This window comes from Falco rusticolus, chromosome 3 (genome assembly GCF_015220075.1).
Source record: "Falco rusticolus isolate bFalRus1 chromosome 3, bFalRus1.pri, whole genome shotgun sequence".
In the NCBI taxonomy this organism is placed as follows: Eukaryota; Metazoa; Chordata; class Aves; order Falconiformes; family Falconidae; genus Falco; species Falco rusticolus.
Window position 1 is genome coordinate 95,180,727 of NC_051189.1, and position 24,942 is coordinate 95,205,668.

Below are 24,942 nucleotides of genomic sequence, written 5' to 3' on the forward strand. Positions count from 1 at the left end.
CTTTAAGGGATTCAAATGTCATGTAGGAATGAGTACGCAAAGCTACTTGCTTTCATGCTTACATTATATAAATAAATCTTACACATCAAGAACAACATAAGAAACCATGTATATTCGTTTTATATTAAAACACTCTAGACAAGTCTACTCTTGGCTGCATTGAGATGGAAATTAGGGACTGGATTCTTCTAACAGTTACATGAAGGAATTAGAATTGTAGAATATTCAGGAGAAAGAGCAGAATGAAGACTTAAAAACAGAATAATAGAATTAGGAATCATGGGAAAGAACTTTTAGATCACCAAGTCCAACTGTAAGCCTAGCACTGCCAAGTCCATCACTAAGCCACATCCCTGAGCACCACATCTACACGTCTTTTAAACGCCTCCAGGGATGGCGACTCCACCACTTCCCTGGGCTGCCTGTACCAGAGCTTGACAGCCCTTTTGGTGAAGGAATTTTTCCTAATATCTGATCTAACCCCCTCTGGTGCAACTTGAGGCCTCCTTTCAGGCAGCTGTAGAGAGCAAACGGGTCCCCCCTGAGCCCCCTCCTCTCCAGGCTGAACACTCCCAGTTCCCCCAGCCCCTGCCCCAGCCCCTGCCCTGCTCTGGTCACGCTCCAGCCCCTCAGTGCCCCGCTGCTCCAGCCTCACCAGTGCCCAGCACAGGGGACGGTCACTGCCCAGGTCCTGCTGGCCACACTATTGCTGACACCAGCCAGGGTGCTGCTGGCCCCCTTGGCCACCTGGGCACGCTGGGGGGTCATGCCTAGCCGCCTGCTGACCGGCCCCCCCAGGCACTTTCCCACTGGGCAGCTTTCCAGCTGCTCTGCCCCCAGCCCACAGCGCTGCGGGGGGCTGTTGTGACCCAAGTGCAGGACCCAGCACCGAGCCTTGTTGAACTTCATAGAGTTGGCTTCAGCCCATCAGTCCAGCCTGTCCAGATCCCTCTGCAGAGCCTCCTGCCCTCCAGCGCATCAACGCTCCCCCGCAACTTGATACCACCTACAAAATATACCAATATGTTTTTTTGAGCAGGTTACTGTCTTCATTGACGCAGCTGATGACAGCTAACCTCTCACACCTGGCTAGGATGAGCACACAGCATGCTGAGTAGATGAACCACTCTAAATTTAAAGTCTACCTCCTTATGAATGTGCTCAAGTGACCCAGTGGGGAGTTGTACCAGCTCCCAACCCTGCTCCTGTCTATCTTAATTAGCACTACATAATTCAGTGCTGGGTTTGCTTTCAGTGGTAATTTGAGAGTAGAATTTCTTCTAGGAGGTGCAGCAGAAGAAAAAATATGCTTCTTAAGAATGTCCCGGCATTTGCCTCCCTTTTAGCTTTTTTACAACTCATCTTACTTTACAGGAACAAAAACAAAGATTTACAAAATATAGATTTAGAAGGTTGTTAAAAACAATATATTTGTTTATATACCTAATACTAGCACTAATAGTTTGGAAAAAAAATATTCTTTAAAAAAAGTAGGTAATTTTGTGTGACTGGTCTTGTCACCTTCCTGTCAACACCACTACAAGAGACCATACCGTATTCCTGGGGTTTAGAACACATCTTAAAATAGTGCCTCTGTGCAGACTAGATGCAAACGTCTTGCTCAAGATGATCTGTTGTGTTTGTAAAGAAAAGCAAATAAAGCCAGCCTGAACAAACCCACATGGCCAGGCAACTCACTTCTCTCTGGCAAATCACTGTAACAGCCTTTATCAATGAAGGTATCAATGAGTTACAGGGCTAAAGATTAACTTGTATTTCATGTTTTTCCTCCTGTTGTACAGGACATTGCTGCGGGCACTGGCAATGCTGAGAGTTTGGCAGGATTTTGGACAGGTTTGTGGAAGACCTATTTAACTTCACCTATGAAAAAGACATTAGGTTATCTCAGCAAATCAAGTCACCCAAATGGAAAGATGGGGAGGGAGCATAAAGCCAATTATGATAATGCAACATAGAGATCCCTAATAAGTTTCAATATTTTTGCAACAGAGATGGAAATAAAAGCGTAAGTAGCACGGCGCACAGACATGAATTATTGTTTTCATGCTGATTGCATGTAAAACACTATTTCCAAGTCAGCAGGTATGGAAAAAAATAACTTCTCATTCTTATATATGCTTATATATGTTTGTTAGTGTTGGTCTTTACTGAGAGACCAATGTCTACTGGCTTCCTGATAGTTTTAGTAAAAGCAGTATAAGTTATGCAAAAATTATGTACCTGCTATCTAAACAGTGCAGGTATCACAATACCTTTGATTTGTCCAAAATACCTTTGATTTCTCAACATACCAATGATCTATCTTTAGGCATTATCTACTGACCACTAAAAACACTGCCTCAAGTGATGTAAGTCCTCTTTATAAAGCTATATAAACCAGGCTACCTGGATCCAATATAAACATTAAAAAAATCCTTTTTTTTTTTTTTTACAGAAGCAAGTGGATGGACACGTCCCTGTTGGCTGTTGTTCCCACTGACAACCTTCAAAAATGTCCCAACTGCTACTTCAGCAAATAAATACTGCAGTCTAGAAACAAGGAGTTTATAGCCAAAATAACTTTGATCATTTGGGAACAGGAATGACCACCAACAGGCTAGGGAGCCCCCCAGAAGTCCCAGGTTCTAGTGGCTGCAATTACAGACCCTTCAGATGGAGGCTCTGCCCACAGGCATGGGGTCTCCAGAACTTGTGTTAGTCTAAGGATGTTCTAAAATTAGTTCTAAAATTAAAGGCTCCTTGAAATTCAAAGACAGTGATACCAGGCTTTCCTGAGCTGGGATGAGGAACTCGTATTCAAAATGTTCCTCATGTGCATAAAATACCGTTACAGACAATAACTGGGATTAAAAGACAAACAAAAGGTGATTATTAAATATAGGCATACATGATGAAGTATGCTTGTGAGGCTTTTTGTTTGATTATGTGGATTTTAAATGGCTTTCTGAAATAAACTTCCTACGGACGAGTAAGCTGCATTCAATCTTACTTATGCTGGAAATCTTTTGTATTAGCGAGGTTTCTTTTGTGCAAAAGCCTTGAAAATCATTCAGTATCCCAAAAATCCAAAAGAATTTGTTGCTTGTTCTTACACAGCTATACAAAAATTATATTCTCTATAAAAAAGACATCTTATTTCAATTCTCAGACAAAAACCAGAAATGGGTGCCAGCCGCTGCTCTCCAAGACAGCTCCAGGAAGCAGATGTGATGTTTGAAGCAATCATGACAGAGAACATATATATTAATTTTACGGTGATTTTTACTGTTTAGATGGCAACTTTTCCTTAATTCCCTGAAGGTTTCTGCTCTGTAAATAGTCAGTGACTGAGCAGTACTGGAAGTAATCTGAATTTATCAGCGTGTTTAAAGTAACTAATTTTACATGCTGCACATATTTGAATATATATATTAACAAAGTTTTGGAAACCTGTAGCGTTGGCTCCAGAATGGCTGAAATAGGGAATGAAATAAAGCAAAGGGAAGTCAAAGTTAAGTCTCAGGACTGTGTCATAACTGCTTATAAAAGAAATTGCTTAGGTTTTTACTGCCCAGCGCATTTAAAACTAATCTGGGAAAAAGAAGCACGATGGGGGACAATTCTTCATCACAGATTGTTTCAGATCAGCTTTTAGTTTTTTGTCATCTTTATCTTCTGTGATTTGTATTATAGCTGTGGGGGAAATATGTGTATAACAATCCCTAAAGAAAGAATTTATGTAAGGATTATTACATACAAACGGCAGGAAAAGATGAAGATGAAGGCAGAAAGGTGAGCCTGAGGTTGCAATGTATTGTGTCACTATAACAAGGGGGTTATATATACATACATACATACATACATATATATGTCTATCTCCTATAACAGGATATTCAGTGAAACTGGGAGACAGGACACCCAGAAGTTGATAATAAACTATGGCTTTATGTAATTTATAATCAATAGACGGAACTCACTGCTAGATAATCTCATTGAGAGTAGGAACAAGCTGGAGTAAGCTCATGAGAGAGCAGACACCCAGCTGGGGGATGAGACTGCTACTGTGTCCCATGGATGCACAGGGAGGGAGGGAGGGAAGGAAACAAATAACTAGAAGGACATTATTTTAGATCATCTTTTTTTTAGCATTTCCGATTAATCATTTCAAGGGACAGAAACTGGACTTTTTTATTTGTCATGGTAATTTCTGTATCCCACGTTCTGGAACATTCTTTCAGCTGTGATGGCTGTCCAAGATTAGGGACTAGCTACGTTACAAACCCTCAGCCAGCCTGGTGATGCTGGCAGGAGCACGGCCCACTGGCTGCGGTGAACAGGCTGGCTACAGGGCTCTTCTGCCACATACCAGGGGCTGTAACATGGGATGTTTTTGCTAGCGTAGCGATCTCGCTGCCTGATTCCTTCCCAACAAGTGGCACTGGGAAGCTGGCAGAATTTTATAGCTGGATTTGCCCTATGAAGGCACGTAATTTGGTGTGGCAGAAGTGACCAAAGCTGAGCAGCACTGTGGCACAGGAAGTTCTGCTAGTACCCCAGGGCCAGAGAGGTGTCCGTATAATACGTGAACAGTCCTTGGTAATGCTCCTATCTTGCAGAAAATAGCCAAGAATTGCTAATTAAAAGAACTATTGATGACTCCATCTAAAGATACAGCTATTCTTTTAGAATTCCAAGAAAAGAGAGAGCTGTATCTTTGTTTCGGAAACACAAGTGGTGTAATACGTTTTAATTTAATGCAAAAATCTCAGGAAAATATGGTATGGTGGAGAAAAAAACACCACAAAAGAAGGCTGTTCCAGCTTCAGCACAGAGAATAAAAAATGAATGGTCTTCATATGTTACTTTTCTCTTCCTATTTCCTTTCTTCTAAAGGTTTCCATAATAAACTGTAAGCACTCCAGAAAATAAAGACGTTACTATTGTGGTCAGTAAATTATTTAAAGACTTCAAGAGCAACTTTGAAGGTAACAAAGAATAGTGCTGGTTGTACTTGAGTAGTATTTCTAAAAGATTCCAGTAAGAGCCGTGTCTTGTCTGAAAACAATTTGTTTGATTTTCAATGTTTTTCAAGCAGATTATATTTTATTCCTATTATTTTCTGATACTATGCAATATATACTCCATTCCACAGCCAAAACTTGCACACACGTGCAAATTTCTGGACATTTTCCAGGTGATATTACTAAGTCCAGCACTTTCTGAGATAAAAAGGGCAATATCTTTGCAGCTGAGGGTTATTTTTGCATATATTTGGAAATGATTGACTGCAGGCTGGCATCCTACACAAGGCTGGTAGCTTGCTGGCCAGCCTGTTATCTGGCTAAATCAATAGGGGATCTGATTCATCAAATCGGCTCGTTTTCTCTAAAGGGGATTGAGAACAGCTGTTTGAACAGTGATTACAGCCAAAAGTGCTGAACACCTTCTCCTGTGCTAATTTAGTCCCTGCAGAGTTGATGAGTGTTACTGAGGGTGAAAAAATAAGTAGGAGATAGCTGCAAAGGGGAGGGAGGCTTGCAGATTTTTGTCTCGGTAGCTGCTCAGGTTATGCTACCTGCAAGAAAATGCTGTGCTTTCAGTGAATGCCTCAGTAAGATGACTGGCTTGCAATTTCTGATATGAAAAATGAATGGAAGGATGCAAAGTCTGGTAAGTACGGAAACACACAGCTAAACGTAGCCAGAGGTTTCATCTTTAGCTGTTACTGCATTCGGGCTGTCTAGATGGCTTAACTTGGAACAATAGATATGATTTTTTTTTTTTTCTGAAATATATAGTTTCTTCTATGTCTTTGTATTTTTTAAATGAGGGCACTTGTGTCTAAAGGTTCTTTTTCTTTATTGTTGTTTAAAGAAATTCACCATGTGGTTTAGCAATGCCTGCAGGAAAGCAACAAGCTGCCAGGAGAATCTGCATTAAGCCTGCAGCAGGACATTTTGACTTGCCTATGTTACTAGGAGTGTGCTAGAAGTTGTCACTTACACAAGCAAATTGAATTTCTTCAATTTCATCTTGATTTTTAGTTCTGCATTCTCTCTACTCAAACTTATCTTGCAAGGAAGAATTACATCCTCAAAGAGGTCTGGGGTGTGGTGCTGAGGTGTCTTGACAAGCTCTGTGGTCCCAGGTGAGATGTCTGAGCTCCCTGTGCAAGGCACAAGACCTGGGTAACTGGCTCCCTGGGCTGCAAGGACAGATGGGCTTGGAGAGGACACAGGAGCTCCCTTTCTGGGGGGTGGTACCTAGGCGACTGCCTGCCTCCCCCTGCTTGTGGCTTACAGCCAGTGACTGTTTTCGGAGTTGCGTAACTACACTGTTAACTCTGGAATTTATTTTCCTTTATTTCTTCATCTGCAGCTCTTGCTTCCCTAAGAAATACTGCAGTGTGTGCCTGAGCAGAGACTAGAATCCAGATGTTGAGAGGAACGATTTCAGTTCCAATTTTTTCCTCTTTCTTTGATGCTGGTGATGACTGACTGTGCTTAAAAATCTGGGGGGGATGTGCCAGCCCAAGCAGTTAAGGAGGTCATAAAAAGATGTGAGATACAAGTTCAAGTCAGGTAGAAGAGTGGTTTGACACTTGGTGTCCCCTAGAACAGGTGAGGGCTGTATGTACTGAATTAACAGGAGTGGTAAGGTAGTGGGCCTGGTGGCATCCATGAGGGCACAGTTTTGGTCTGTATGTGGCAATCTCAAACCCAAGGCTAGGCAAACCATGTCCCACAGGGGAGGGAGGGCAGGGAAGGCATGGCTCGAGAATGCTCCGGGGCGTTAGAGGCTGAGGCCGGTATAGATATATGCAGAAATGCAGATGCTCTTACTACTGGAGACGTGAACACCCAGAGAATTTAGGAGCCTCCAGCATCACGTGGCAGCAGGGTCCTAAATTTGGAGTGTATGCACCCTGAAAAAGAAGTTTGATGATTGAAGGAATATGGCCAACAAACAACCCTGTGCAGCCTCTGGTTCTCCCTTCACATCTGTCCCTGCTTTGCCAGCATTTTGTAAGGTTCAGCAGTTTCCTAGCACATGAGCTTCAACCAAGCAAAAATCTAGTGTCAAGATGCTGGTACGTGTCAGATGTAAACTGCAGTTTTGAAAAGGAATCCAGAAAAACAGCACTTCAAAGAGTAAATGCTAGCCTGTTGGGTTTTTTTGTCTTGGTTTGCTTTGACTTTAATATTAGTGGTTTGCTGCATTTTTATTTTCAAAGTCGTTCTGCTTTACCTCTAGAAACAAATGCATTGCTTAAGCTGCTGCTTCCTTCCTACAGTTACAGTCAGTTTAAAAATAAAAAATAAAATACAAAAAAAGAAGCTAAACTGGTTAGTATTTTGTTCATCAATTACCCTTACTGCAAGCTGTCCTCATTAGGCCTTGGCTTGTAGAAAAATCTTAAAAAGAACAGGAATCTCTCTGTGACACCAATGAAGAGGATTCAGAATATATTCCTTGCTCCAGTCCAGACGGCAGCATTTGTGCCTGTTAATGTTTGAAAATAAGGAACCTCTCCTTTTTTTTTCCCCCCCACTGGTGTTTTTTTGCATTTTTTTGGGGATATTGCTGTATTCCAGAGGCACCCTGCACAGTACCTTCAGTGACACTATGATACTACTGATTCTGAATTGTAAAAGCTTTGTGTGTGTCTGTTCGTTCTCAAAAGATACCCATTTTTTTTCCCCTTCCAAACCCCTTGGGCTTTAACTCTTGATACTATAAGGCTTCACACACTGTCATAGTTCTTGTGTCTTTCTGAAAACCCTAGGTTCTAGCTGTAGTGAAGCAGAATAACAAGTTCTGCCTTGCACTGCTAAATTTTTAAGAGTACATGTAGAAAACCCAAACCCCAGCACGTATTGCTTTAGTGCAGTTGTATTTGTCGAGTTGCGTGGCACTTCAGCTTGGTGTAAAACTCCTGAAACCGGATTGCCTGGCTTTGGGGGTTGCTTTGTGAGCACCTCAGTCCTGCATGACAGGGCTTTACATCCAGGACACTCCAGAGAAATGCTCTTCTCTCAAGTTTTATCAATTATCGGTTGATGGTTGGTGTGCTCCTGTAGGAAAAAGAAGTCTGAGCTGTTCGTAGCGAAGGAGCCAACGTGCTCCAGGCTTTTCACTTCTGGAGAGATGGCACTAATGTTTAGGGTCCTTCTACTTTAGGACTTTTAGTTTTATTTAACAGGAGGTGTCTCTTCACTTTGTTTTGCAGCACTGCTCAGTGCTATGCACTCATCCCACACATGGGAATAAGGACCTAGGTGGAGGAATATCTGATTTATGGCTTCTGTCAGGACTCAAATCAGGTTGAAGCATCATCAGCACCAAAGGTGAATAAGATCTAAAAGGCAGAACAATTTTCATGAAAACATTTAATGTGAGCTATTTCAGACATCATTCTTTGTTTCTGGACTATGCAACCTGCTAGGATTCACAGAAAATACTGATTTCTCAGATAAAATAAAGTAAGTCTTATTTCACCAGCCACACTACTGTCAGATCATATATCATTATGAGATAAATTGCTTTTGCAAAATTGATCAGCTGTTTTTGTGGGTTTTTTAAGTACGAGGAAAAGGCATTTGGAAGGTTTCTGTGCTACAATTGCATGGGTTGGAATAAAAGTGATTTAAGAACCCATTAATATTTACTTGGTTTCTCAAAATTGATTAATAATTTAAATACTTGAAAGCATTCAGCATATTACACGTTTTTCTTTGTTTTATCTTATGAAAGGTTGTGTGTCACATTTTCTCTAGGATGAAAAATTCCCTTTCTGGAATCGCTGCTTGCAGGATCTCACTTCTACAATTCCAATTTTTTTTCCCTTTGTTCTTTACAATTATATTAAGTAATTGCTATAATAATACATGGGTATTGCACTGCTCGAAATAGAAGTTGTTCTGGCCTTAATAAAAGAGCAGAAAAGGCAGGGTGGCTGCTGTGGCCCAATTTGCAGTATGTGTCAGTCATGTACACTCCCCAGAACCGTATCTTTATAATCCATCCTCTTGCCTGTTATCAGAATTTCAAAATGAAACTGTCACCAAAGCAGATCAGTGCAATCCTTTTAAAAGTAATCCTGCTCAATTCTACTTGCTACACAGGGGAACATCAGCTTAACTTGTAATTAAAGAAGATTTCTCTAGGGAGACCTCAGATGTGGCCTGTCAGTTCCCAAGAAAATGGTAGCAATCATTGACCTCATTTTTCATTTGCTCTAACAATCAGATTTAAAATGACGGTATGACCTGAGATGGAGCATAATTACCATCAGTGATGATGTGATGAGACTGTATGACTGTGAGGGAATAAACGAAGAGGAAATCAGTCAAAAATGAAGGGGCAGAGGAAAAAAAAAATCTGCCTTTTTCCAATAGTCTGAGTGAATAAATCACTTTCTCAGGCAAAGCAACAATTCTTGGGAACTGGTCCTGGCTTGAATAAGAGAAAGTTTCCTTTGGAGCAAGAACAATCCAAGTTACAAGCAGAGAACCCCAGTGAGTGGGTTGGTTGGTTGATTTTGAGAGGTTCGTTCCGTTACGCTTGCTTCCTTAATGGTCTGTTCAGCTCTCATTGACTTTACAAGGTGTTGGAAAGACAGATCAGTATCAGAAATAATTTTATGTCAGCTATCTGAAAGCTTGCACAGCTTAACACACCTGCTTCCAAACAACTAGCTTGCTAAAGCATGCCTAACCAGAATATGTAATGAAGCAGCAGCGTGTTGCTTCTTGTCATATAAGAGCAAGACAGCCAGCTGCACCCTGAAAAGCACAGGAAAATAATTCTACCAGAGCAAGGGAGGGTAATTACCCTTTTAAGACTTTGGATTTACCAGATGATTTGGTTTTGGGACAGAATATTCTCCAAAGATGTGCTTGGGTATACAGCATCTGCCCGACATATGACATGTATGCAATTACACAGCAAAATGTAGCAAAAAGCTTGAATCCTGAATGCAGACCCATGCAGAGGATAAATGAGATGGGGACAGGGAGCAAATGAAGTGGCAGAGGAGAATTACAGTGACAAGTTTGTAAGGCAGCTCAGTCCTCTCAGTATTCCATATCTTGATACTTTTGTTTTCCTCACTCTTTGCAGACAGATTTTCTCACTGCTGAGAAGATGATTTCATGAGTTAGTGTAATGTATGTAGGGCTTTATACTGTACTTGCTGTACACATTTGCATGTTTTTCTGGTGAAAGTGATAGAGACAGACAACACCTCCTTTCCAGTACTGTGAAAATCCCTTCATTTTCTGCTGTAACAAACTGCAAGATCGAAGATGAATAGAGGATCCTAAGCCTCGGCACAGGATCTCATGGCTTGTTGGACAATGAGCCTTAAAAAAAATAATAAAATAATAAAAAAATCAACCCAAAAGCAAGAGCTCTGGCTTTCCCACAACCCTGGCAGCGCAGTGAGACAAAGGGCACTCTATGCTGAAGAAGCAGGTTTCTTGGTTGCCATCCCAGATGTCTGCAACATAACAGTGTGTCCCTGTGCTGGGGATTAACGTGTGAGGGACTGCCTGCCCCTCCCGTTACAGCCAGGGAGGGCTGAAATGGATTTTCTAAAATGTGTTCCCTGACTGGATGGTTTTGCCCAAATTTGTTAAACAGCTGGTGTTACTGCTGTGCGGTACTTGCCTGCTGGGGCGGGGGTGAGGCAGGAGTATTTGAAAACCTGTGTGAGTAGTGTTTCTGGTTCCTCTGGGCAGTTGTCAAAGTAGGGCTGCGTGGTTTTATCTTTAAAATACATGAAAATATAAACATTTAAAAATTAAAATAAAGCCTTAGGGTTTTTCTTTCTATCTTATGCTCTTTGACAGGCCACTGTGAGCAGCCCTGCAGAAAACTGTAAATCAGAAACTTGACTTGTAAAATATTAACTAAGCAATTGCTGAATTAAGACTTTTTCCTGCAATGCTAATTCCTCTTATAGACACACTTTTGCCAGGGACAACAGTGTCAGACAGTTGAATACAGCCTGTGAAGGACACAACGAAACAAGAAAGACTCTGAGAGCTGTTGGAAAAATGGACAGCTTTATATGTAAATTTAATTAATACCTGTTTCAAAACAACAACAAATTCACCTAGTCAGGACATAAGAGATGACATGGGCTTCTAATATATATAATGCTAAAGGTACCGTACATAAAAGGAATGAAATGCAGCACATTTTGTTTGCATCACTTAACTGTGTACTGTATTTATAGTCAATGTATTATGAAATTTGGAAGTTCATTACTATTAATTTCATGCTCCTGAAGTATCTTAAAATTGCTGTAGCTACTGAATGTGTACAGGAGAATGTTTTAAGTATAAAAACACCTGTAAGCAAATAGACAATTATAGTATAGGATACCTTAGCTTTTCAGAAAAAATAATGCTCCTGAACATACTTTTATCCCCGTGAGCAAAACTATGTCAAGTCGATGCAGTTATTAAACTGCACTGAACCTCTTGTAGGCACAAATAAAAACCAAATCAGAGCTAGAGAGCTGCTGCATTTTGGGTGCTGTGAGCATCACTGTGCTGGCTGGAGAGCTGGGTTCCCACCACCGGCTTCTCAGCTGCGCATCCTTTGGGCTGGGAACGCCGCTGCAGACCTCTCGGCTGTGCTGGTTGTACAGCTCTTACATATTTCAGATGAAGTGACTCTGGTTAATTGAAACTACCCGAACAGGAGTTCTTAAAAGATGTTCGGCATCGCTCCTCACATGAACTCTGCAGGACGGTGACCTGCAGTAAAGGGATGGTGCTGTGTGGCTGGGAGTGGTGATCTCACCTGCTGGCACAGCTGGAACTAGAGCAGGCAGATGTTCACATCCTTGGTTGGGTTTTTGTAGTAACTTCTTTTGTATAGATCCCCCAGGTCAAGCTCCCTCTGTCCCATGTTTTTACCGAGGGAAAACACTAAGTTCTTATTTTCATAAATCCACGTGCTCTAGAGGTTACAGTCATACTTTCAAGTTCTGCATTGGCACAGTAAAACTAGAATTATATTTAAAAGGAATATCTGTAAGTTAAGAGCATTACTGACCTCTGTAAAGTCAGAAAACCCACAAAGGAACAAAGGAAAAAGGATTAAACCCCACAGAAACACATGTATAATAATGCTTATGTGTTTGCTTTCTTTCCCAAACCCTCTCCTGAATGTCTTTTTTAATCCTTATGTAAAGTTACTGAGATGAACTCTGCCCAGCTGGATTTCCTTTGTGAAAAATTGTGCTTATAAACATTTAGTCGAACCAGGCTAGCTTCCTTCCCAAAGGCACAATGTGTCAAGATCTAGCCTGAGATTCTACCCTGTGCAACCTGCTCAAGTTATTGAATTATATGAGGTATAAACCAAGACATATTCCCATTCCCTTGCCACCCAGGAGTGGACCTGGAAAAAGCAGATTGATAAGGGGGCATGTTCATTGCATAATTGTGACCCAACAGGTATGGGTAAATCCTGTGCTGTCAGCTGAATAGACTGGCAGAGCTCCACAGAGGTGTAACGGTCCCACTGTCAGGGATGGAGCCCTCGTATTTTAATTTCTTTCCAAAATGAAGGAATCTGTCAAAGTAGCTCAGTGCTGCAGGTCATCATACGTGTGCACGTGTTTTCTTTCCATTGCTCTCCATTCAGAGGCTGGTGAGATAGGTCACGTTGTAGCCTGCTTTAGCCACAGCCTTAAAAAGTAACAGCACTCAGTTTAAGATTTGTTCTTGTTCTTCTGGTCTGGGTGAAGGAAATCCTGTTGTGTTTATTTGCCCATTAGAGAAATGGGGGTTTCTTGGTTTGCAGGCATTTGCTACACCATTCCTTGTAGCCACTGCTCAAACACAGAGACCCTTTCCTGACCTATTTATAGGGATGCAAGTGGAAAAAAGAGGCAGAAAAAAATGGAAGGGGAGGAAGTGTTTGTAGCATGCTGCAATGGATTAGAGAATCCAGATCCCAGCCTCTAAGGTTTCAGCCTTAATCTTCCAACACATGCAAAGCCTTTCAATTTCACTTTGAGGTCATCACCCACGTCCAAAGCAGCCTGGCTGCTGTCTAGTGAAGGCAGGTACCAAACTCAGTACAGAAAGCTTTTTGATGGGGTCATTACAAGTATAATTCACTCTGGGAAAGAAACCTGAGGTTTTAGGTCAAAATATTTGCTTATAAAATCTGATACTTGTACATTAAACTTAAAATCAAACAAATGTCAAGCTTATGAGTTTTAATAGACATTTGTCTTCTAATTTATTGTTTAGTGCTAGGTATCATTTACAAGTAACTGCTGATTTAAAGAAGGGAAGTAAAGCCAGAAAAATTCTAAAGGATGGGCATGTCATGATATCTAATATTATGGAAAGAAAGCATGACTAGAAGATATTCAGTGCTTCAGTGGGTATGCTGGCCTTGCAATACATTTTGTGTCTTTCTGATTATGTCCAGTATTAGAAGATCGGCTTTCTGAGCAGAGGCTTTTCACACAGCTTTCTTCATCATTCCGGGAGATCATCTGATAGGATCAGCCTAAGCTGACCTGTAACATCAAGTGTCATCGAAGCTGGGAATTTCCATGTGACATAACATCTACACGAGACCGCTGTGCCACGGTGACCGACACACCCATCTGGATTTAATTATTAATGGATTCTTTGAGCAAGCAGCCATTATAAAGCTGGAGATCACATGGAAAAATATTGGTTCCCTTGGTGGTTAAGTATTGATAAGGTTCAGCGCTGCCCTGTAGTGGACAGATATCGGACAGGAGGAAAACAGTTGCTGGCAAGGTCAGCTTGAGCTGTCTGAGACCTGATATACATCACAGGCACCGATCAAGTACCGCTTTCCAGAAAATGAGCATCCTTATGAGCTCAGCTTTCCAACAAATGAAGCAGATGCTCCAAGTCTCTTTAGTTTTACTACTCTTTCAAAGAAGAAGTACTTTGCACTCAATGTGTGTTGTTGGGAATAGATATGGAGAGATGACAATTTCTTACAAGTAAATGTAATAAATATATTTTACTTTACAGGACAAGTTAGAAGTAGCATTGATGGCACCTGTAGCTGATTTAAGTATCACTACTGATATCCTTAAAGACAGATAAAATGGGAAGCTTCTATCAAAAAAGACCAGACACAATAACTATTTGCCAGCAAAATGTGTCGTCTGACAGATGTGGCAAAGGTCATGATGGTAAATCCAGTTATTAAATATCATAGAGAATTAAGGTGTTACTGAAAAAAAGCAGCAACAGATGACTTTCCCCTGGAAAACAGACTATAGTAAGAAATAAACATCTCTCTTTGAGTCTGGGTGATCTGTAAATGTAAGGGAGCAAATGTGTGATAGCCGTGACAGTTAAGTAAGCAAGTAAAATATAAGGTTTGCAAGTATTACTGGTTTTAAAGAAAATCCATCTGTTTGAAATTATTTCTTTTAGGAAGATGCTAAGCAAGAAACTAGGAGGTGATGTCTGAGGATGCCCTTCAGTACTTTTCCCAGCTAGGTATAAGCACTGTGTTATTTGAGGACTCTAATTTAATTGAATGCTTCCTTCATTCTGACTATGCACATTTGTCCTTTGTAATTTAGACTCAGTTACCTGCAGTATTAACCTGAAGGTCTGATTGACTGGATGTTAATCAAAATAGATCCCAAACTGGCTTGTTGAGGCAAGTGCAAGATTATTTCTGGTAGCAAATTCTCAAACCTCTTTGAATTCTGGATTGATGAATGAAGTGTCATAAGCAGTTAACGATCTCACTTTGCTTTCTGCAACACATATGCCCATGTTGCAGTGAGTACTTTGTTATTTAGCTCAGTACTGTTAATTTACATGACATCCTTATTTCAGCAATATTGTATCCTTTTCACTTAAAAAAACACTTTATTGCATTCAATGAGAACTGCTGAGAATCAGATTTGCATCAATGTCTTATCAATGCTGCTTCCATTTGCAGAAGGAGCACTGAGGGGTGGGGGATGCCTTTGTAAAAGAAACACGAAATCACATGAACCCCTAGATTTCCTGAAGACCAGGGGACTGGCATGAGTTCCTTGTTTTCAGCTGATCAGGGTGTTTCTCATCTTTCTGAGTGTTCAGGAGTTGATGAGTATTTTTAAGCGCTTGCAAGCACGTGTGCTGCGTTTCAGCAAGACCCAAGGTTTAATGAGCCAGAATGTTGAAATACTTACACTCCTTTAAACTCATCAAAACACACCTGGAGGCAAAATAGGATGGTGCTGTGTGACATTGTTCTTTGTGACATTGTTCTCTGGCTTGGCTTTTAACTTTGCACCTTTCCATCAAAACACTTTCTGATCTGAATTCTGCCATCTCCCAAAGGTGTCTAGCAAAAAGAAGGAAATGACTTCCTACTTGATGAAAAATAAATTATTTTGGGGAAAAAAAGTATATTAAATGTAGTCCTGAGGGGACATTTCAGTGATACCCAATTTGAAATAAAATTATGCTGATAATCTAGTAAATGTAAAAGGGGAAAAAATGGTGCTTTTCCCTCCAGGGGAGGCTGTGGGGGATATTTTGAGTTTTTCTTTTAGTTATTGTAAGCAAAATAACTGTCATCTAGTTAGTCTTTTATCTTTCAAATTTTTTTGCAGATACTATTGAAATGCTGGCTTACAAAGTCTCCAGCAGTGAGAAAGAAGTAACTGCGTTGAAACCAAAAAGATTCTCAATATCACTTTTCTTTGAAACGGGCAGCTACTAGTATTTTGCAGAGGCATAAAGCTAAATAGTGCCTTTCCCATTTCCTTGCACAAATTGCCTGTTTTTGAGCCAAGTTTCAAATGTGTTCCATCGCCAAGAAATCACAAGCTGTATCTCAGCTTTCAAAGGGGAACTGGAATATCCTGTGATGCTTTTGACACATACCAGGGGTGGGGGAAGGGAAATCTTAGGGAGGATCTATAACTAACCTTCTGCCAGAAAAAGAGAGCTCTGAAAATCAAAAAGAATGCCATAAAACTAGAGACATGATATACTTGGGTTGTCTGGTTTTGGGGATGGACTGATTCAGTGCTACCTTCTCACAGCTCTTAATCATCAAGCTTCCAGGTAAAGCCAGTAGCTTCAGAAATTGAAGAGGCAAGATTTCCAAAGGTGTTTTTGAGGGTGGATCCAGAGTCTTCTAATACTTTTGTCAATGGAAGGACCTCATTTGTAGGAGGAGATTTGGATTTCTTGAGTAACTCATATAAAATAAGGTGTCTGCTATTTGGAGGGTGATGATAACTGCTGATATTCAAGCCACCTGCATACTGGCAGGCTGGGAGACATCTCACATTTCTGCTTTCACCAGCAGTAAGAGGTGGGAAGAAGAAAGAGACCTAGAAACACCTTGCTAATCTGAACTGGTTTTTGATATCCTTCTTTTCTGATGTCTTTGATTTTTCTTTCCCTTCCATAAACTCAAAAAGATGGAGGTTTTGTTTGGTTTCACGCATAGCCTTCTGCCAATATTAAAAGATGCATCTTGAAAAGAAGTCTAGTCAAGGTGAGAAGGTACCTTTAGGTAAGAAGGGCTGATCTTAAGACTTGAAGCTACAGTACGGCGTCTGGTGTAACAGCAAAGTAACACTGAAATGCTGCTCAAGGAAGGCGAGTAATCCTGACAGCTGAGAGGGCAGATGCAGCTGTTCCTATAAGCGTTGCGTGGGATCTTTTTCATACTAGGCAAGCTTCTGAATTTGAGGAGGAGGGTAATTCTGAGCAGCCAGTCAGTAGTGAAAATTCATTACATTACTTAGTACATAAAGAGATTTGAAAAATAGATTGACAAGCATATAAATATGAAAATAGGCTTCGTGTTTTTTCCCCCTGGAATTGTGCAGGCTGTTGACAAGTACTGAAAAAATTAAACTGTACATAATAAACCACTGTTCTGCCACAAACACCGACTTCTAGCAGATGCAGAACTTGCACGACCTTACACCTGACCTTTTAAACTGTGATAGAAGTAGCTTGGCTGGCTGCAGCCAGCAATTGGAGGGAAAGCTTGTGTGGATGGTACTATTCAGAGCAGCCTTACCGAAAGATGTGCCAATTCCCTGACATGGAAATGACCCTCATCAACTTTGCCAACCATTTATTCCCTGCCAGTTTGAAGGCACTTTGGTTTTCGGAGTGGTTTTATCCATGCTCACAGCAAAAATGCAAGAAACAAAGTATTTTTTTACTTCAAGTTGGCTGTGAAAATGCATGTGTAATATAGAGAAATAAACAGAATCTGATGTGTGTTTTCCAAAGGGTCACTTAAGAACACAAAACAACAACGAAAGAGAAAAATATCTTCTTGTTTCTGTTAACTGGTCCTTAACTTTTTTTTCCTTCTATTTCTCACTTAAATCCCTGAATGCGAAAACCTGGATTTCAAATGCTAATTCATGTTTTGGACTTCAGTCTTGATTAAAGAAGACTGGGTGAGGAGAGGGAAGGAAATGGAAGTTGATTTTCAAGTTTAGTAAGGAAGAAAAAAAAAGCATGGAAGTTCTCTTACGTCTCCTCCTCCTGTTTTGGTCAAAATTTACCTCTTTTAAAACCCTAAATCAGGCTAATGAACTCAAGGGACACTCCTTCTTAAAAATGTATGGAACCCAAATAACAGAGCACAGTCTGCTGGCACAGGATAACAGGGTGCACAAGCTAATTAGTTCCCTTCCTCTATTAGCCCCAACAGTAGGTATTCTAGAGTTTAATCCACATAAAACTGGAATTTTAAAGCCCAAAACTCTTAAGCCTATTATACCATGGAAACACCCAGACTGATGCTTTTCTCAAAACCAAATAAGAATGCTAATGACTGTGCTGCGTGGTAAGGCCCTAATGGCACAAAATGTCTGTGAACTGCATCGCTTATTGTCACATAGGGGAAATAAAAGCAGCTGTAGACTTCTCATCTGTGTAAGTTTATCCTCCTCCCATTAGGCTGCTGCATCACATGCTGTTTGCTAGCTGCAAAGTGTCCTGAATGGTAACTACTGACTAACGTACTTCAGGGAGCCTTTAAGAACCAGGGAAAGAATGGTTTTGTTGTGCTTCCTTATGCATGGTTTTAGGATATTTATTTAAAACTTGGCAGTCCTTCTTCCAACTCCCATTACTTGCTGTGTTTGGTTTTCAAATAATGACGCAGAATATGAAGTAGTACTGGTTTCATTTCCATAACCGTCCTTTTTAGGGGAAAAAATAAAAATTTCTCCCAACAGCGATGAAAACAATCTTAATTTTTGGTTCTCTAATTACACATCTTCACATAAAAACTTCTGCCACATAGAGTTTGATTTCCTTCAGTTTGGGATGTCTGACCTTTACCGTTTTATCATGGCCAGTTTTGACTGAGGCAGAGGAAATGCAATGCAGTTTAAAAGTCATCATCTAGATGAACTTAATATTTAAAAAAATCACTCAGTTGTTGTTAGATTGACATCAAATCGGAGTACTTTCAGTATTAATGCCAATATAATGGTAATTGTCATATTATTGAAGATGTAAACTGTCCCCTCTTACCCACTTAGATCTGAGCATAACTAGTCCTCAGAAACTAAAGTGGTTTTGCTGTTACTTGGGTCGATAAGAAGCCCCACAGAAGACATAAATATTCACTTTATTTCATATTGAACTCTGCTCGTCAGCTGTGCAGCAGCCCTGTGGGTAAAGACCCAGTCACTCAGATATTGTGGCCCTTGTATTTAGCGTATGCTAAGGCAAGCCATGGGGTGTGTGTGCAGATAATGGATTTATAAGCTCAGTTGCTGCCAGCCACTTACAAATGGGCTGATAAATTTGATGTGCTTGAAATGTGGCATTTATAACGTGGCAGAGCTGCAGCCCCCAGTCTCACAAGGTGTTTCTTCTTGGTTGCAGCTGGGCAATCCTTCTTGTGACCTTCCACCTCACAAGGCAGACTCGTCCCAGGAGCTTTCTGGCTCTGAACAACCAGTCGTACGCTTACTTTCATCCTCCTAATTTCCCTCCCTTCTTCTTTACCTTCTTTAGTTACAAGTCAGGCTGCACTTGTGACATATTACTTTATCATTGGACCTCAGACTCAATTTGTATGAGATCTATCAATGCCTCAGCTTCTAAATCAGTTTTACAGGCAGTGATTAACAAAACTCTCATATAGCACGGCATGAAAGTATCAGGCAAAATTCCTGCCTGGTGGGGTTTTGTTGAATACGCTTGAAGATGTCTTACATCAGGGAATAAACCAGCTCATTATATTTGCATTAGTCTGGAGTTTACTAATACCTAAAGAAAATACTAATGCAGGTTTTTTACCAGCTTTTAATTGAGTCATAGGTTCAAGTTTAAAGTGTTTGCATCTGATTAACTTTCTTGTTTAATAAATGAAGAGACGCTATTAAACTAAATGAATGTACAATCAAGTGCCTGATAAACAGCAGGAGGCTCTCTCTTTTCACAGGTCAGCCTGCTTGTAATGGAGATGCAATGATCTGTCTTAAAGAATCAAAGGATCTTCCTAGAGGTGAAAGAGATCAACACCAAGGACAGCATGCAGGTTTTGATAAGCGGGTATCTATATTAACTATGCAAATGAAACACTGGACTCTTCCTTCAGGTCCTGGAAGGTTTTTTTTTAATCAATCCCATCATATGCAAAAGGCTTCAGGGTGTCTTCTTGACTTTCTGTGGAAGTACTTAGGTCCCTTTGCCTGTTCTATATGCAGTTTCTAAGCATGTTTTCTCATAGCTTATTAATTCTGTATCAGCTGGCACAGCCCTGGCTTGCTGCCATGGTTGTGGATGGCAGGGCTGCTGAGCTCTGCTACCTTTTCACGCTGACAGAGCTGGAGAGGTCTTGTTGACAGTGGGTGCTGTAGCGCTGGCTCCCATCTCAGTCACGGATTTATGCTGGATTGATCTCTGTCTACAGAAAATGTTCTCTTCCACTTTGTGTGTCAGTCTTTGGGGACTGGAACATTGTCTTTGCAATATTCTTTTTCAGGAAGTGCTCAGGGTGATTAACAAATACTGATGGACAATGAGGCAGGATTTTATTTTGGCTACTGCCAATAAAGAAGAAAGGTTTCTTGTTGTCTAGGGCCCTTTCTGTGTGTCCTACAATCAAAACCACATCAAGCATCATACCCTGATATGGCGGCCATGACACTTATGAATGCTTGGAAGAGTTAGGTGTCTGTCTTCATTGATTTCAGATTACGCCAGTGTCGTGGTTTAACCCCGGTGGGTAATTAAGTACCACGCAGCCGCTCACTCCCTCCCTCCTCACCCAGAGGGATGGGGAGGACAGTTGGACAGGAATGTAAAACTCAAGGGTTGTGATAAGAACAATTTAATAATTGAAACAGAATAAAAATCAAAGAACAATAATAACAATGATGACAATAACAGCGATAATGAAAAGGGGAAGGGGAAAGAATAACATCCAGAGGGAAAGGAAGAAAGGAACACATGGTGCACAATGCAGCTGCTCACCACCCACGACCGATGCCCAGCCAGTCCCCCAGAAACAACCTGCCCACCCCCGCCAACCCCTCCAGTGTATACCAGGCATGGCATCCCATGGTATGGAATTTGGCTAGTTTGGGTCAGTTGACCTGGCTGTGCCCCTCCCAACTCCTTGTGCCCCTCCAGCCTTTTTCACTAGCAAGGCCTGAGGAATTGAAGTCTCACATCAGAGCCAAAACACAGCACCGTACTAGCTTCTAGAAGATAATTAACTCCATCCCAGCTGAAACCAGGATAACCAGTTATCAAAGTCTCTCAGGGAATTTTAAAAATATTCCAGCTGCTGTCCATATAACCCCTCTGCAACTGGGTTATTATAGAGGTACAGATAATTGAACTTATTAAACACAGCGTCGCACTGTCCTCATGTTTATGCTTACCTTAGTGTTACCTAGTCTTGTTGTAAGTATTAGTTGCCATGCACTGTGCAAGGTTATGCACTCTCTTACTCCGTCAAAAATGGGATTTGACCCCATGGAAAATACACTGACAAATCAAAATTTATAATCGGTTTAAAGTTCAAGGGTGCAGCCAAATCCTGAGCCAGTGTAATTTGACCTAGATTCACTGAAGCAAGTAGAGCTGCAGTGAACTACATAAACAGAAGAACGGTCCCACTGTAGTGACCCTCATACAGTGGGGATGCCAAAGAAACACTTGAAGCCTGATGAAGGCTGCGGTTTGCTGCTTCAGCAAAATGAAGTTTAAAACAAAAAAAAAAAGTTTTCTTGTGCTACTTGCTACAAATAATAGTGATTACTTGCTCCAGGATGCTGAGGGAACTCTCTCAGTTGAGTTGAAGGGATGCTACCAACGTACACCTACTTATTTCTATGCCACTAGAGAAGGGAGTGCTAAAATACTACTCCCACTACTTGGGGCAAAAATTTATGTTTGTTATTCATTTACTCCTGATACTTTTGGCAGCGTCCTCCCATGTCCATGCATCCCCCTGCCCCCAAGATCCAGGTCCCTTTAGACATTAACGTGCTGTAACTTTTAACCCTGCATTAGCCTCATCGCAACAGTTTTCATCAGTTCAGGTTCTACATTCAGTAGCTAATGTTCCAAGGACACTCTTCCAAACTTTTAGAGCCAAAGCAACCTTCAGCCTTTACACCACCTTAAGGATTTTCCCAAATTGGCTGTTCTCCCCCCTCCCCAAATGCTTGTATGCATAAGTGACAAGGCTTAGGAAAGCTCAGCAACTTTTCACCACTAAGGTTGTTGGAGATACAGAAGAGCAAAACCTGCTAATAGAAACCCAGGTCTGAATGACGATTACTGGATATCGCTGCCCATTGTTTCAAGAATAATTTCAAGGTTAATTAAACAGCTCTAAGAACCAGAAATAACAGGTTAAGGGTAGGTGTCAGCTATCATTTCCATTAGTACAAATACTAAGTTGCCAATGCATATGTTACCAATGAATTTTTCCTTGATTTGCACCAGTATAATTGACTTCATCTCAGTCCTGGAAGGAGTCAGCCAAAACCAGGACAAGGGTTTTTTCCTTTCTGTCATCCTAAGTCTCAGCTGATTGCAAACAGAGTAAATAAAAGAAAGAGATTCAGACCGACAGCAGATGGATACGTGACTGTTAGGAAGAGAACTCAAGTTAATTCATGGAAAGACTATTTGAATATTATTCATGTTTGAATTGCTGGGGCGGGGGGGAAATTCCAAATTGATTGCTATGCCAGGAAGGCAGAATTTACTATACACGATGCAAAGACATTGGAAAAAAAGTATTTTTGTTGTTAAATCATATGAAAGGAAAACTAGGTTCTACTGTCAATCATGTCCCAAGCTTCTGACACAAGAAGCTTGGACAGGTTATTCATCCCCGCTGTACCTCAGGCTTTAAGGCTGCAAAATACCTGTATGATACCGTCCTAGTCTGTAAGGTTGGCGTTATACTGGGTGCACGACTGCTTACAACCAGAGTGAGCTCCTTTGGGGAAGTTACTATGGCTGCAAAGACACAGTGTGCTGCAGGGGAACGGTCCTACTCATGCAATAGGTGACCGCATTGTTCCACTTTAACTCCCTTAAATGCTAAACTGGAATCTAAACCTCCATTGTTCATTCATTACACAGAAAAAAACCAAAATGTTCCGCTGCAGATTGTATGACTTAACACAGGAGCTTCTATTAACACACGGCCGGGAATAATCCGTTTACGTAACGTGCTCAAACCCACCTCGAAATAGAGAAAAACGCACCTGCTAGGAGCGGGGGAGGGCGGGGGGCTGGGGGCGCCCCCCGGCTCCCGAAAGCCTCCTGCGGAGCTGCGGGCACCGGGGCTGCCCGCACCGCCTCCCGCCGCCCGCGGACCGTCCCCGCCTCGCACGGCTGGGACTGCACAGGGCTCCCCCCGCCACCCCGGGTCCCTCGCCGCGGGGTGCGGGGGGGCGGCTGAGGGCATGTGTGTTCCCCCAGCCTGGCCCGTGGGGGAAGGGGGGGCCCGGAGGAGCGGGGCGCGGCGAGGCGCGTCCGCACGGCCCCGGGAGGGGGGCGCGATCGGGCCGGGGGGCAGCGGGGCCGGCGCGGCCGGGGGCACTCACCATGGCGGCGGCGGCGGCGAGGCGCTGTCCAGGGTATCGGCGGGCCGGCTCTGCCGCGCTGCGCCGCGTACGGCCCCGCCTCCGCCCCGGCCCCGCCTCCACCCCGGCCCCGCCCACGGGGCGGCAGGGATGGCTCCCGGCTCCACGGCAGCGGCCGGGGCGAGGCGCGCTGGGCTCCTGCGGGTCCCCGCCGCGCCCCTCCTTGGGGGGGCTTGCAAAGAGGAGGATGGGGAGGTGGTGGTGAGCCTCCGCGGGGGGTGGGATGCAGTAGCGGAGGAGGCTGCGTGAGGCTGTCCCAGGCGTCAGCGTAGGTGCAGGATCACAGCGTCGTTGAGGTTGGAAAAGGCATTTAAGATCATCAAGCCCAACTGTTAACCCAGCACAGCCAAGTCCACCACTAAACCATGCCCCCAAGCGCTGTATCGATGGTTGAACACTTCCAGGGATGGTAATTCCACCACCTCCCTTGGCAGCCTACTCCAGTGCCTGACCACCCTTCCAGCAGTGGCCATCGGCCTCTGGCAAAACTGTTGGGAAGATTCCATTCCAAGGGATGTCCACCAACGGGCTGCTCTGGGAGGAGGCAGGAGCCTGGCTGCTCTGATCCTGACGTGACTGTTGCATTGAACAGAGGGTTGGGTCTATGCCTAGCACTCATATTTGCCATTGAAGGTCTCTGACCTGAAGCCCTGAATCCTCCACGCAAAGTGAGACCACTGTCACCCCACCACTTAACTGCGTAATCTGTCTGGAGATCTGTCAATCGGGGAGAAACTGATAAGCAATTGTTTATTTAGGTTGGTTAGGGGAGAGGTAAAAATCACACAGAGCAGGAGCTACTGACCTCAACACAACTCTGCCACTGATATAAAACAGGTCAGGGAAGAGGCGAGGCTTTGTGCCTGGTGGAACAAACACAAAATTTCACACCTTCAAAACTGCTAACGAAACCTTGTATCTCATATAAAACATTTATTTAAACTATCAAACCTTATTGAAAACATCCTGCTGCTTTCCCCTGTTTTTAATAAAGCTGTCTTTGGCATGTGAAATTAAAACGATCTTCCTTAAAATATTAAAATTCTTCATTTTTATTTTCTAAATGAAAACCTGTCAAAAATGACAAGTTCATTCATGCACTCCCATTGCTGCCCTCTCAGTTCTGTCTGTTCAGAGTTTTGTTGACCAGAGCTTAGAGAACAGTCTTTCCCGGTTCCAGTGGCACAAGCAGTGGAAAGAAGCTAAGGGGACCATGTGTGGTGCAGGACAGGTAGCATCTTCACAAGGTAAAGTGTACTTGATGTATAGCCAGCCTATATTTGTCCAAAATGTAGCGCTGACATTCTGAACCTCGAGACTTCCTTCCCAGTAGGTTCTTTGTTCATGTACTCCTTGACCCCTTGCTTTCTCCTGGAGCTAGACACAGAGGGATGCCAAAGGCTGGGAGAATGGCTGTCTTCCCAGGGCTGCCTGCCTGCACAGAAATGACACTGCCAGAAACTTCCCGTGAAAGCGTGCCCTCACCTAACTTCTAGCCCACTTTTATAGATGCAGACTTGTTTGCTTGAGCTTCCAAATTCCGGTGTGTTAGTCTATATGGAACTGCTGTAATCCCTGAGGTTGAGCTGCCAGCCATTCCTCTAATTCATCTTTTTGTTAGGTTATTCATTTAATTCTTCCTGTGTTACTACAGACCGTCCTGAAATATTGAAGAAAAATACTTTTTGTTATCTGTTCTGTCCCCAGAGTTGTTCCCCAAGCAGAAAATTGTCCTCTTTGCCCAAAAGATTACTCTTTGGGTGCTGTAGAGCAAGATGCAGTTTGGAAGCCGACTAGAGAAACGT

At 42.3% G+C, this 24,942-nt stretch overlaps 1 protein-coding gene across 2 annotated transcripts in view; it reads right to left on the reverse strand.

Annotated features, from left to right (window-relative positions):
* ELOVL2 (ELOVL fatty acid elongase 2) overlaps positions 1-23,182 on the reverse strand; it is a 46,338-nt gene extending 23,156 nt beyond the window's left edge. The window contains exon 1 of one of the 2 annotated variants that reach the window (XM_037381203.1): positions 23,099-23,182. In XM_037381203.1, the coding sequence (XP_037237100.1) occupies positions 23,099-23,101 (3 nt within the window). In that variant the 5' untranslated portion in view covers positions 23,102-23,182. Of the gene's footprint in view, positions 1-1,553; positions 1,621-23,098 lie in introns of those variants that run through there. The other variant, XM_037381204.1, reaches the window with a different exon arrangement.
* Positions 23,183-24,942: the final 1,760 nt, after the last annotated feature.